Here is a 13,114-nt window from a genome sequence, read left to right on the forward strand (position 1 = left end):
ACTTGATATGCTCCCTGCTTCCATGGCACTTACAGTTTAGTAGTAAGGACAGACATTAAAAAAATAAACACACATATAAACAGATTTATAAACGGTGATTAAGTGATACACAACAACAGGGTATGAGATTTTGTTTTTGTGTATGGAATGTTTCAGTGAATTCAGTGCGCATGAGTTTACTTTCATTTCTAATGTATCTACCATGAATACCCTGGCAGGCGAGTTCTGTAAGGACAGGACCACTGCTTGCTCATTACTGTACCCCAGCACCTGGCCTACAATACACAAAAGACACTCAAAATACACCTGCTGAATGAACAAATGCTTTAAGAAATCATTCTTTAAAACCCATATTAATCATACTTCTATATAAAAAAGTAAGGGAGTTTCTATTCTAGAGACACATATGGAATGATTAAACTGTTAAATGAAAATGAAAATATTCTAACCTGAAGTTTCAAACACTGACACACACACACACACACACACACACACACACAATTAGAAGAAAAAATAAATGAGAAAAATCAAAACCAAACACGTCTCTAGAAAAATCATAAAAAATTAGCCAGGCATGGTGCATGTGCCTGTGATCCCAGCTATTCAAGAGGCTGAGGTGGCATTATCACCAGAGCCTGGGGAGGTCAAGGCTGCAGTGAGCCATGATCATGCCACTGCACTCCCACCTGGGTGACATGTAAGACCGTGTCTCCAAAGGAAAAGAAAAATCTACATATAGGGAAAAAAAGATGAACACAGTCAAATATTAACAGCAGCTGTCTGCAGGTAATAGCGATATGGTTAATTTTTTTCCCCTTTCTACTTTTCTATATTTTAGACATGTTCTTTAATGATTACATACTATTTTCATAACAGGAAAGACAAGAATACACAGCTATATTTGTTTAAATTTACCCTTTTTTGAGAGAAGGATCATATACCCTGTTGTTGAAAGAAAACTTCATAAAATTAACTTACAGCACAAAATAACTCCTTAAAATAATATGTGTGTATATTCTGGTCACAAAGGCCAGAATAATCCCATTCTTTATTGCAACAATAGTTTTTAATCATGAAAATTTTATCTTAATTGATTTTTCATAAATTTCTGGATTTTGTTTTTGTTTTTTTTTTTTTGAGACGGAGTCTCACTCTGTCATAGAGGCTGGAGTACAGTGGTGCAATCTCAGCTCACTGCAACCTCCACCTCCTGGGTTCAAGTGATTCTCCTGCCTCAGCCTCCTGAGTAGCTGGGATTACAGGTGCCTGCTACCATGCCCAGCTAATTTTTTGTATTTTTAGTAGACACAGGGTTTCACCATGTTGGCCAGGCTGGTCTCGAACTCCTGACTTTGTGATCTGCCCACTTTGGCCTCCCAAAGTGCCGGAATAACAGGCATAAGCCACCGCACCTTGCCTAGTTTTTGGATTTTATATTAGAAACATTTATCTTCATTAAAACTTGATTAAAGCATGCTATATTGAATTAAGTGGATTAAACATTTTCTTCATGTTTATGTAAACATAAGGCTTTTTAGATTCGTTAAAGGAAACAGTAAAATTCTTAACAATGCTTATTTGTATCTAGTCCCCAAGGAATTAAAAACACAACAATAAATGTACAGAAATGACAAACAATATCAAAATGTTTCATGGCAACTAAACTCAGAGCAAACAACTTTTTCCTCCAGTCTTATTTTCTATAACACTTATTACATGTTCTGGCTACAAAATTACATAATCATTGTTCAAAATATGAAAAATACAGAAATACACTAAGAAACAAATACTCAATTATAATCCTACCTTGTAAATGTAATCATAATAGTGACATTCAGCCCCTCCGATTTTTCATATAAATCCCACATAAAATATTTATTTTAGAGCAACTTACTTTCAGATTCCCACAGATTGCCTGACAGAGTTCCTCAGTTCTCAAACATAAGAAGAATATCAAATATTTACTAAGCACCAAATGTGTAAGACAACCTGTCTGCTAAATCCGATTATCCCCACTGACAGCCTTAGCGATTAACTTGCCCAAGGTCACAGAGTTGGTAAACGGACATTTACTTCAACGAAATACATCTGACTCCAAGTCAGTGCTTTCTGCCTGTCTAAACGGCATGAACAATGGGTTTTAACGAACACAAAAATAAGCTATGTTTTAGTGGAAAAAGCAAACAAGACATTTGGATAATCAACTCATTTCTTTCACTTTTTGAATCTTGCACATATATCTAGATATTCTGTACCAGCAAGAAAGAGAAAGGTGAGTTGGCTATAACTTTTAGAATGTTTAGAGAATACCAGAGGTGGGAGTGGTATTTACACAAACTCAAAATTTGAAAATGAAAAACCTAAGGAATCCCCACTTTAGACAAAATTTTTTATTCAATGTAGTTGAGACAGCGGCATTGATAAAGAGGCCTGACAGTAACCAGGAACCAAACAAGCTGCTGGTAAAACGTTGCACTTTGGATATACATAGCAGGCACTTAAAACTGATTTGTCCGCCGGGCGCCGTGGTTCACGCCTGTAATCTCAGCACTTCGGGAGGCCGAGGTGGGTGGATCACGACGTCAGGAGATCGAGACCATCCTGGCTAACACGTCTCTACTACAAATACAAAAAATTAGCGGGAGCGGTGCGCCTGTAATCCCAGCTACTCGGGAGGCTGAGGCAGGAGAATCGCTTGAACCCGGGAGGCGGAGGTTGCAGTGAGCGGAGATCGCGCCACTGCACCCGAGCCTGGGCGACAGGGCAAGACTCTGTCTCAAGGAAAAAAAAAAAAAAGGTCTGACTTGTCAAGAAGCAACCAAAGGATCAACAGAAAAATCACTAGAGGCCAGGCGCGGTTGCTAATGACTGTAATCCCTACACTTCGGGAGACTGAGATAGGCGGACCACCTGAGGCCAGGAGTTGGAGACCAGCCTGGCTAACATGGTGAAATCCCGTCTCTACTGAAAATACAAAAATTAGCCGGATGTAGTGGCGCGCGCCGGTAATCCCCGCTACTTGGGAGGCTGAGGCAAGAGAATCGCTTTAACTCGGGAGGTGGAGGTTGCAGTGAGCCCGGATCGCGCCACTGCACTCCAGCCTGGGCGACAGAGCAAGGCTCCATCTCAGAGAAAAGAAAAATCACTACTAGAACAAGAAACACACTGAAACAGGAACTCCAGCGATTTCCGTGAAATCCTAGGGAATTAGAAGCAATAAGACCACTCTGCGTGCAGAAATCGAAATCCAAATGGCACCACTTTGTAGCAAAGGCTTCCACGGAAATCACACAAGACAGGCTGAGCCTCAAACAGGACAGGTAATTGGGAACAGAATGAAAAGTAGCGCTGGCCGTACTAGAAGCCCCCCAGCAATGCATAACGAACGCCCCTGCCCCTACATACACGCCAATATGTAAACTCTAGAGAACTCCAGAGAACCGGAAGTGTGTTTTGTTCCTTCGCCCTCCCCAGCACTTAGAGGCGTGCTTGGCACACAGTAGGCGCTCAACAAATTGATGAATGCTTGTGCGTCTAAACACATCCAAGGATTTAAGGATGGATAAACTGCAGCCTTTGGAAGAGGCAGAATTGTCCTGCTCTTCCAGCCTGCATCTCCCCCAGGAGTTCTGTTCCAGCTGCAACTGTTAAATACTCACTGAACACCTACTACGTGCCAGGGGCACTAGCGGGATACCGTGATCATTAAAGCAGCAAAGTCCCAGCACACACCAAAAGCCGCAAGTTCCCACGTCTGAGAACCACCTGCCTCCTCCTGTCCCGGACCAGACCCCTGCTCTCAGAACTCAGAAGGGGGTCTCTGCGGATCCTGGCGTCCGGAGCCACCTGTTCCACCGCAGGTCATCCAATCCAAGGATGTGGGGCAAGGTCAGAGCCAGAACTCGGACCGCTACCTGACGCCCGGCGTACCCTCCTCGCCGGTCTCCGTCCCCTCCACAGCCCGCGCCCTCCCGCCACGGCCTTTACCCGTCCCGCGTGGCCGGGGACGGCTTGCGGTGCCATATCTTGCCGCTCTCCTTGTTGCCTAGGTCAGTGCTCTGCATGGCGAAGGTCGCCCACGACCGCCGGCGGCCCGCTGGGTAACCGTCCCAGTACCTTCCCGGCAGGCCCAGCGCTCCCGGCCCGGGAAATTTGAGCGCCGGCCACGGCGGCCTGGATACTGCACCCGCCGGCCGTACCAACCCCCTTTCTAATAACAACCAATCGGAAGGCGGATCCCTCCCACCAACCTCCGCCAAAGCGGCCACTCCCTCTCTGGACAATGGAATCGACCAAAGACCTTCTCTTAGACTCCGCCTCTTTCTGAGCTCAGTCTCCCCGCCCCCGGACCTAAAGCCTTCTGGGAATCGCAGTTTTCTGCAGGTGGATCATAGACGCGAGGAATTGGCTTGGGAATTCTGCCTTTTGGGACCCTCGTGGGGTTTTAGGCTCCCATCAGAGGCAATAAAAGTGATTTTCTCCTGTGGCCTCTGCATTCCATTCTAAATTGCTTTTAGGGATTAAGGAATTGTATAGAAATAACTAAGAGAAGCAGGGAGACAAATGCAGAGAAGGAGACAAATACATTGAGAACTGATGGGTTCCTTTCATAGAACGTTCGGGCTCAAAAGAAACTTACAGATGAAATAGTCCATTCTTCTTGACCTTTTCACCATGCTCAGGGTTTTGTTTTGTTTCTTCAGTTCCGTAATCTGACAGGACCTTCCGGCATTGTGATGTCCAGTCCACCAATCACGGTCCGGGAAAGCAATAATAACAACTGGCTGCCTTGACTTTAGTGTTCCTTTGATAAAAATTCACCTAGTGCCTCCGGAGTGTTTACTAGGTATGGGGCACTTTTCTACTTGCTTTCCGAATATATCAACTCAATTAATCCTTGTAGCAAATGTACAAGTTAGGTAGTACTAATTATCTTCATTTTTAGTGCTCTGTGAGGTTGTGCATTAATTTCCTGAGGCTGCCCTCACAAATTACCACAAACTTGGTGATATAAAAAACAGAAATGTATTCTTCGGAAGTTCTTGAGGCCATACATCGGAAATCAAAGTGTCTGCAGCCTCCTTTCAGGCTCTAAGCAAGATTCCCTGGCTTGTCTATTCCAGTTTCTGGGGGTTGCTGGCTTTCTTGACTTGTGATCGCATGGCTCCATTCTCTGCTTCCATCTTCACACATCTTTCTCTTCCAGGATGTATCTTTTTCTCTTCTGTCTGTTTAGAATCTCCCTCTGTTTTTCTCTTATAAGGAAACTTGCCATTGGGTCCATGTGAATAATACAAGATGATCTCTTCATCTCAAAATCCTTACCTTGATTACATCTGCAAAGACCCTTTTTCCAAATAAGGTAACAGTCACAGATTTTGGGATTAGTATGTGGACATATATTTTGGGGGACCACCAATCCACCTATTACAGGTAAGTACTAATATTATCCACTTTTGCAGACAAGGAAACCTTAAGTCTTTCCATTCCTAGTCTCTGTGTTATTCCACAACAGAAAAATGACGTTAAAAAAAATTGTATGCTCATGATATTGGAAAAGTTCAAACTCTTGATCAGAAAAGCAAATTCTCAAAAAAAATACTAATGCAGATGTTTAAGCTTTATATTGTTATCAACGGGTATATATGGATATATACACACACACGTATACATTTACAACACTAATTGGTAGTTTCTTATATTCTAGTTCCTTTCTGAATCATTAGTCCCTCAGTAACAGGCACATACTGTTTATATGTATATATACACACACATATGTATATATGTTATATAATACATATATAAAGGTATATATATGTATAAAGATATATAGTATAAGTATACCTATATACCTATAATATATATAAGGTATACTATATACCTATTATATATGTAAGGTATACTATATACCTATTTACATATAAATATACCTTTAGTATACAGTATACTTTTGTATAGTATAAAGGTGTACTATTTATATGGACTTTTATATGTATTTACAAAGGTACATAGTTTGGACCTTTATATGTTCTCTTTCTTTCTTTTTTTTTTGAGGTGGAGTCTTGCTCTGTTGCCCAGGGTGGAGTGCAATGGCGCAATCTCAGCTCACTGTAACCTCCACCTCCTGGGTTCAAGCGATTCTCCTGCTTCAGTCTCCCAAGTAGCGGGGATTACAGGCTTGTGCCACCATGCCTAGCTAATCTTTGTATTTTTTTTTCCTTAATAGAGATGGGGAAGACCAGCCTCACCATGTTGGCCAGGCTGGTCTTGAAATCCTGACCTCAAGTGATCCACCCACCTCAGCCTCCCAAAGTGCTGGGATTACAAGTGTGAGCCACTACACCTAGCCTATATGTATTTATGTGTGTGTGTGTATATATGCCTGACGCCCGGCGTCCCCTCCTCGCTGGTCTCCATCCCCTCCACAGCCTGCGCCCTCCCGCCACGGCCTCTACCTGTCCCACGTGGCTGGGGACAGCTTGCGGTGCCATATCTTGCCGCTCTCCTTGTTGCCTAGGTCAGTGCTCTGCATGGCGAAGCTCGCCCATGACCGCCACGACTTTATATATATATATACACACACACACACACACAAATATGTACCTTTATATGTATTTACGTACATATAAATAGTATGTACTATATAAATAGTATATACATATATAAACAGAATGTACATATATACATATATGTATATATATTACATAGACACATATGTACCTGTTATTGAGTAACTAACAATTCAGAAAGGAACTAGAGCAGAAGGGACTACCAATTAGTGTTCCAAGTGTACATATAAACAGTTTTACTGAGAAATAATTGACATTCAATAAACTTTACATATTTAAAGTGTACAGTTTTATAAGTTTTTAGATAGCTAACCCCCCCCATGAAACCATCACCATAATCAAGATAATGAAAACATCCATCATCCCTAAAAGTTTCCTCATTTCTCTTTGTAATCTTTGTACTCCCACCCCACTGTGCCTGTAAGCAACCACTGATCTGTTTTCCTTTCTTTAGTTAACATTTTCTAGAAATTTATATAAATGGATTCATAGACTATGTGTATGTATTGTACTTTGGTGTCTTTCCTTTTTTTGTTGGTCTGGGTTCTTTCATTCATCATAAATGTGGGATTTTGATATTCAATTGTGTTTTTGTATGTACAGTAGTTCATTCTTTTTTATGGCATCAATTGATATGGTTTGGGTTTTTGTCCCCACCCAAATCTCATCATGAATTGTAATCCCCACATGTCAAGGGTGGGACCAGGCGGGAGGTGATTGGATGGATCAGAGGGGCAGTTTCCCCCATGCTATTCTCATGATAGTGAGTGAGTTCTCATAAGATCTGATGGTTTTACAAGGGGCTCTATCCCCTTTACTTGACACTCTCTCACCTGTTGCCATGTAAGATGTGCCTCTTTCCCTTCTGCCATGATTATAAGTTTCCTGAGGCCTCTCCAGCCCTGTGGAACTGTAAGCCAAATAAACCTCTTTTCTTCATAAATCACCAACTCTCGGGTATGTCTTTAAAGCAGTGTGAAAATGGACTAATACATCAATATACCACAATTTTTTTTTGAGACAGGATCTCATTCTGTTGCTCAGACACGAGTGCAGTGGCATGACCATGACTCACTGCAGCCTTGACCTTCCAGGCTCAAGGGATCCTCCCACCTTAGCGTCCTGAGTAGCTGGGACTACAAGTGTCATGCCTGGCTAATCTTTTGTATTTTTTGTAGAGACAGGGCCTCACTGTGTTGCCCAGGCTGGTCTTAAACTCTCAAGCTCAAGCGATCCATGAACCTCAGCCTCCCAAAGTGCTGGGATTACAGGTGTGTGCTACCATACCTGGCCCAATATACAACAATTTGTTTATCCATCCACCTGATCTATCTGGTGATGAACACTGGAGTTGTTTCCAGTTTTTGGCTATTCCGAATAACAGTGCTGTGAACGTTCTTATACTAGTCTTAGTATGAGCATGTGCTTTCATTTGTCTTGGGTAAACCCTAGAAGTGGAATAGTTGGGTCATATAGTAGGAGTAGGTTTAACTTTTAAGAAACTGTCAAGCATTTACACAGTAGTTATGCCATTTTACATTCCCACTAAAGTATGAGAGAGTTCCAGATGTCCACCAATAGTATGAGAGAGTTCCAGGTGCTCCACATCTATGATGAATCTGTAATTTTAGCCATTCCATATCATAGTGGTATCTCATGATTTCCATTTCTGAAATGACAAATGACGTTCGACATCTTTTCACCGGATTATCTGCCTTCTGCATACGTCCTTGGTGAAGTATTTGTTCATATCTTTTGCCTTGTTTTTAATTGTTTTGTTTTTATTAAACTTATTAAAGAAAACTTATTATTCAATTTTCTTTTTTTTTTTTTTTTTTTTTTTTGAGACGGAGTCTCGCTCTGTCGCCCAGCCCAGGCTGGAGTGCAGTGGCGCGATCTCGGCTCACTGCAAGCTCCGCCTCCCGGGTTCACGCCATTCTCCTGCCTCAGCCTCCCGAGTAGCTGGGACTACAGGCGCCCACAACCGCGCCCGGCTAATTTTTTGTATTTTTAGTAGAGACGGGGTTTCACCGTGGTCTTGATCTCCTGACCTTGTGATCCGCCCGCCTCGGCCTCCCAAAGTGCTGGGATTACAGGCGTGAGCCACCGCGCCCGGCCCTTTTTTTTTTTTTCTTTTTGAGACAGAGTCTCGCTTGTCGCCCAGGCTGGAGTGCAGTGACCGGATCTCAGCTCACTGCAAGCTCCGCCTCCCGGGTTCACGCCATTCTCCTGCCTCAGCCTCCTGAGTAGCTGGGACTACAGGCACCCGCCACCTCGCCCGGCTAATTTTTTGTATTTTTTTAGTAGAGACGGGGTTTCACCGGGTTAGCCAGGATGGTCTCGATCTCCTGACCGCGTGATCCGCCCGTCTTGGCCTCCCAAAGTGCTGGGATTACAGGCTTGAGCCACCATGCCCGGCCTCAATTTTCATAATTCTTTATATATTTTTGGATACAAACTTTTTGTTCTGTATATGTTTCACAAATATTTTCTCTCAGACTATGGCCTTTTTTCCCATTCTCTTAACAGTATCTGTCAAAAAGCAGAAGTTATTAATGTCTGTGAAGATCCATCCATCTTTTATTTTATAGATTGTACTTTTGGTGTCATATCTAAGAAATATTTTCCCAAACAAAGGTCATAAAGATTTCTTCCTTTGTTTTTTTCTTTGTATTTCAAATATATTCTTAAAAGAATGGAAAGTCGTGTGTGTCTAAGGGTATTTTAGATTTTGCTTTGCAAAGCCCTTTCTCCTTGTGCTCTCACACATTACGCTTTCACAGTTGAAGGATGTCTTTCTTTTTGGGATGATAATATATAATTTGGACAGAAAAAGAGTACTTCTAATTTCTTTGCTAGAGGGAGCTTGGTGGACATATAGATTGCCCAACATCTGAATACCCTTTTGGTTTGAGAAAAGTGTCAAGATATTTGGAAGTAAAGAAGTGAAACTATTCTCTTTCTCAGCTCTTTGGTAACTGTATTGATAACTCTCAAAAAACCTAGGCCAGTCAACAGGTTAGCAAGCAAATTAAAGTAGTACAGTAACAAAAATAATTATCCCAACACTTTGTGAGGTCAAGGCAGGCAGATCACTTGAGTCAGGAGTTCGAGACCAGCCTGGTCAACATGGTGAAACCCCGTCTCTACTAAAAATACAAAATTTAGCCAGGTGTGGTGGCGGGCACCTGTAGTCCCAGCTACTTGGGAGGCTGAGGCAGGAGATTCACTTGAACCTGGCAGGTGGAGGTTGCAGTGAGCCGAGATTGCACCACTGCACTCCAGCCTGGGTGACACAGTGAGACTCCATCTCAGAAAAAAAAGCTAACAAAAATAATTGAAAATACAATTAAAATATTGTCTATAAGAATATAATACAATTCAAATAAATACAGTTTTATTCACATAAATACAATTCAAATAATCTCTCTAAGAGCATCAGAGAGAAAGTAGTTAATAACCTTTAGCAAACTTCTTAAAATATCCCCTTCCCACCTTATTCAGTGAGGCTAGACTAAGTTATGCCACAGTAATGAACAATTTCAAAATCTTCGTTAGATTAATCGCTTAAAACAGCTTTTTTTTTTTTTGGCTGGGTTTTCAGCTTATCTCATTCTCTCAGGGATCCAGACAGAGGGAGCAGCTAGTATTTCAAAAGTTTGTGGTTGATGTATTAGTAGGAAAAGAGTTCTAGAGGTTCTCACACTAGCAATTAAATGTTCCAGCCCAGAAACATCATTATTGCTTTTGCTCCCAACTCATGACCAGAACTGATATAGGAGTTAAGAATAAATTATTTAGGCAGATAATGAGGGTAGGGAAGTTCTTGGTAAGGTTTTCCTTTTAATAAAAAGCAGCCCCCAAATCATTTTATTTTCTAACAAGGAGCAGCCTGTAAAATTGAGCTGCAGACATAGACAAGCAAGCTAGAAGCTTGTATGGGTAAATGCCAGCAGTTGTGCCAATAGGAAAAGGCTACCTGGGACTAAGCATGTTCAAAATGGCGTCTCCATCCTCCCTTCCCTTTGCCAAACCACGTGTATAGCAAGGAGCAGACAACATGGTGCTGGCCAAGTAGAAAGCTCATTTGCATAATAAGATTAGGGTGGTGTGGCCAGCATTCCCCAGGCATTACCTAAACGTCACACCTGGTCCAACCAATCTGTGGGCCCTATGTAAATCAGACACCACCTCCTCAAGCCTTTCTATAAAATCTGGAGCATTCTGCCACAGGCTGGACGTCCCATTCGGCCTCCCCACTCTATTGCAAGAGAGAGAGCTGTTCCCTTTCTCTTTCTTGTGCCTAGTAAACCTCTGCTCCTAATACCCACTTCTTGTGTCTGCGTACTTGATTTTCTTCGCGTAAGACGATGAACTTACTGTGGCATAACTTAGTCTAGCCTCAGTGAATAAGGTGGGAAGGGGATATTTTAAGAAGTTTGCTAAAGGTTATTAACTGTTTTCTCTTTGATGCTCTTAGAAAGATTATTTGAATTGTATTTATGTGAATAAAAAATACCTCAGAACTATGGCTATACCCTTAACACAGAGCTAGGAAGTGCAATACTGCTAAATCAGTTATATATAGTTTCAATAAAGCTGTGAAAAAAACAACCACCAAACCTCTTTAGCATTTAGCCATAAGCATTTATTGCTCATGCATCTGGAGTCAGCAGGTGGCTCCACTGATCTGGGCTGGGCTCACACACATATCTAGGGCCCAGCTGGTTTTCAGCTTTGTAGGCTGACCTCATCTGGGGCAACCGCAGTAACTCTGTTCCAAGTGTCTCTCATCCTCCCACAAGCTAACCAAGCATGCTCTCAAGGCAGTGGCAGTGGTGCAGGTGAGCAAGCAGACATGCAATTCTTCTAGTCCTGGAGCTGGCACACCATCACTTTCACCTCTTCCTAATGGCCAAAGCCAGTATGTGGCTGAGCCCAAGGGCTGAGTATTATATTGCATTCATGGCAGGAGAGCACTGAAAAGTTTCATGGACCCAGGGAGGAGTGCAGAATGGGGACCAGTAATGCAATCTACAACACCTACTGTGTGTTTGGAACGGGGCAGAACCTAAAATATTTGGTGAAAAGCATTAAAAACTCCCACACCATCCCTGTTTCTCCGTATCTAAAATCTCCACAACCCTCAGGGCTTCCTTCTTTTCTCTTCTAAAACTTTCCTCAGAGCCCATAAACACTAGGGTTTCTAACTCTAAACTCTTTGTTAGAAGCTCAGCTTTATCTTTCTGCTTATTTAGCTCTTTTTCTCATTAACAGGAGTCAAAAAGAGCCTAGAAGCTGACCCAGAAACTAGAATCCTGCCTTGTGAGAATGTTGAGGGCCAGGCACGGTGGCTCAAGCCTGTAATCCAAGCACTTTTGGAAGCCAAGGTGGGCAGATCACTTGAGCCCAGGGGTTCGAGACCAGCCTGGGCAGCAAAGACCCTGTCTCTATTTAAAAGAAAAAAAGAAAAAATTTTAAAAAGAAAAGGAAAAATATTGGGAAGATTATACACTTATGGAACTCTCTTCCCTCCATGTAAGATACTCATTAATTGTGTGATTCTTTGATTAATGTTGCCTGCCCCACAGGACTGTTAACTTCACGAAGACAGAGCTCCCCAGAGCCTGGCAGAGTGTGGCATGGAAAAAGTTGACAAAAGACCAGTGCTGGCCAGGCGCAGTGGCTCAAGCCTGTAATCCCAGCACTTTGGGAGGCCGAGACGGGCGGATCACGAGGTCAGGAGATCGAGACCATCCTGGCGAACACGGTGAAACCCCGTCTCTACTAAAAAGTACAAAAAAACTAGCCGGGCGAGGTGGCGGGCGCCTGTAGTCCCAGCTCCTCGGGAGGCTGAGGCAGGAGAATGGCGTGAACCCGGGAGACGGGGCTTGCAGTGAGCCGAGATCTGGTCACTGCACTCCAGCCTGGGTGACAGAGCGAGACTCCGTCTCAAAAAAAAAAAAAAAAAAAAAAACCAGTGCTGTGGCTCATGCCTGTAATCCCAGTACTCTGGGAGACAGAAGTGGGAAAATCCTTTGGGGCAGGATTTCAAAACTAACTGGTCAACATAGCAAGACCCCATCTCTACAAGATAAAAAGAAAAAGAAAAGTGGACAAAATATATGTGTTGAGTGGGGGACTTGACTTGTTTTGTGCTTCCTAGCATCTGGCATAGTGTTAGGCACACAGTAAGCCCTTAAGACATGTTTGTTGAACAATTGAGCTATTATTTAAACCTAAACTACTTCAGGCTATATATATATATATAAAATTTATCAAACTATAGTGGGAAAGAAGAAAAAAAAAAAAAAAACAAGGCTAAGTTTCTAATCCAGCTCAGTCACTACATTGTCGCATGATCTTGGGTAAGTCACAACTTCTCTGAGTCTCACCTTCCTCACCTGCAAATGGCAGGAATGGAAAAATGCTTCCTTAACACCCTTGCATTTCCCATATCCCATGCTGCTAAATAGACAACATGGAAGCTCATTTATGCATCCCTTGACATTTTTCTTCTGCGTAATTGCAAAGAAAATGTTATT

General features: G+C 42.5%; 1 protein-coding gene and 1 long non-coding RNA gene across 18 annotated transcripts in view; one reads left to right on the plus strand and one right to left on the minus strand.

Moving 5' to 3' along the window:
* The window catches only part of LOC105468499 (TBC1 domain family member 31), a 73,011-nt gene extending 68,812 nt beyond the window's left edge, over nucleotides 1-4,199 (minus strand). For 3 of the 16 annotated variants that reach the window (XM_071067865.1, XM_071067864.1, XM_011718716.3), the window contains exon 1: nucleotides 3,988-4,198. In XM_071067865.1, coding sequence (XP_070923966.1) covers nucleotides 3,988-4,064 — 77 coding nt within the window. In that variant the 5' untranslated portion in view covers nucleotides 4,065-4,198. Of the gene's footprint in view, nucleotides 1-3,732; nucleotides 3,964-3,987 lie in introns of those variants that run through there. The other 13 variants (XM_011718715.3, XM_011718706.3, XM_024788694.2 and 10 more) reach the window with 9 other exon arrangements.
* Nucleotides 4,200-4,445: 246 nt separating this feature from the next.
* Nucleotides 4,446-12,813, plus strand: LOC105468498 (uncharacterized). Of its 2 annotated transcripts, none has more exons than XR_011606772.1 (4): nucleotides 4,446-4,846; nucleotides 5,264-5,433; nucleotides 11,847-11,959; nucleotides 12,161-12,813. It is a non-coding gene; the product is annotated as an uncharacterized lncRNA (long non-coding RNA). The 2 variants fall into 2 exon arrangements; XR_011606773.1 differs by having other exon boundaries at nucleotides 4,451-4,846; nucleotides 5,264-5,362.
* The last annotated feature ends 301 nt before the right edge of the window (nucleotides 12,814-13,114 follow it).

This window comes from Macaca nemestrina, chromosome 8 (genome assembly GCF_043159975.1).
Source record: "Macaca nemestrina isolate mMacNem1 chromosome 8, mMacNem.hap1, whole genome shotgun sequence".
In the NCBI taxonomy this organism is placed as follows: domain Eukaryota; kingdom Metazoa; phylum Chordata; class Mammalia; order Primates; family Cercopithecidae; genus Macaca; species Macaca nemestrina.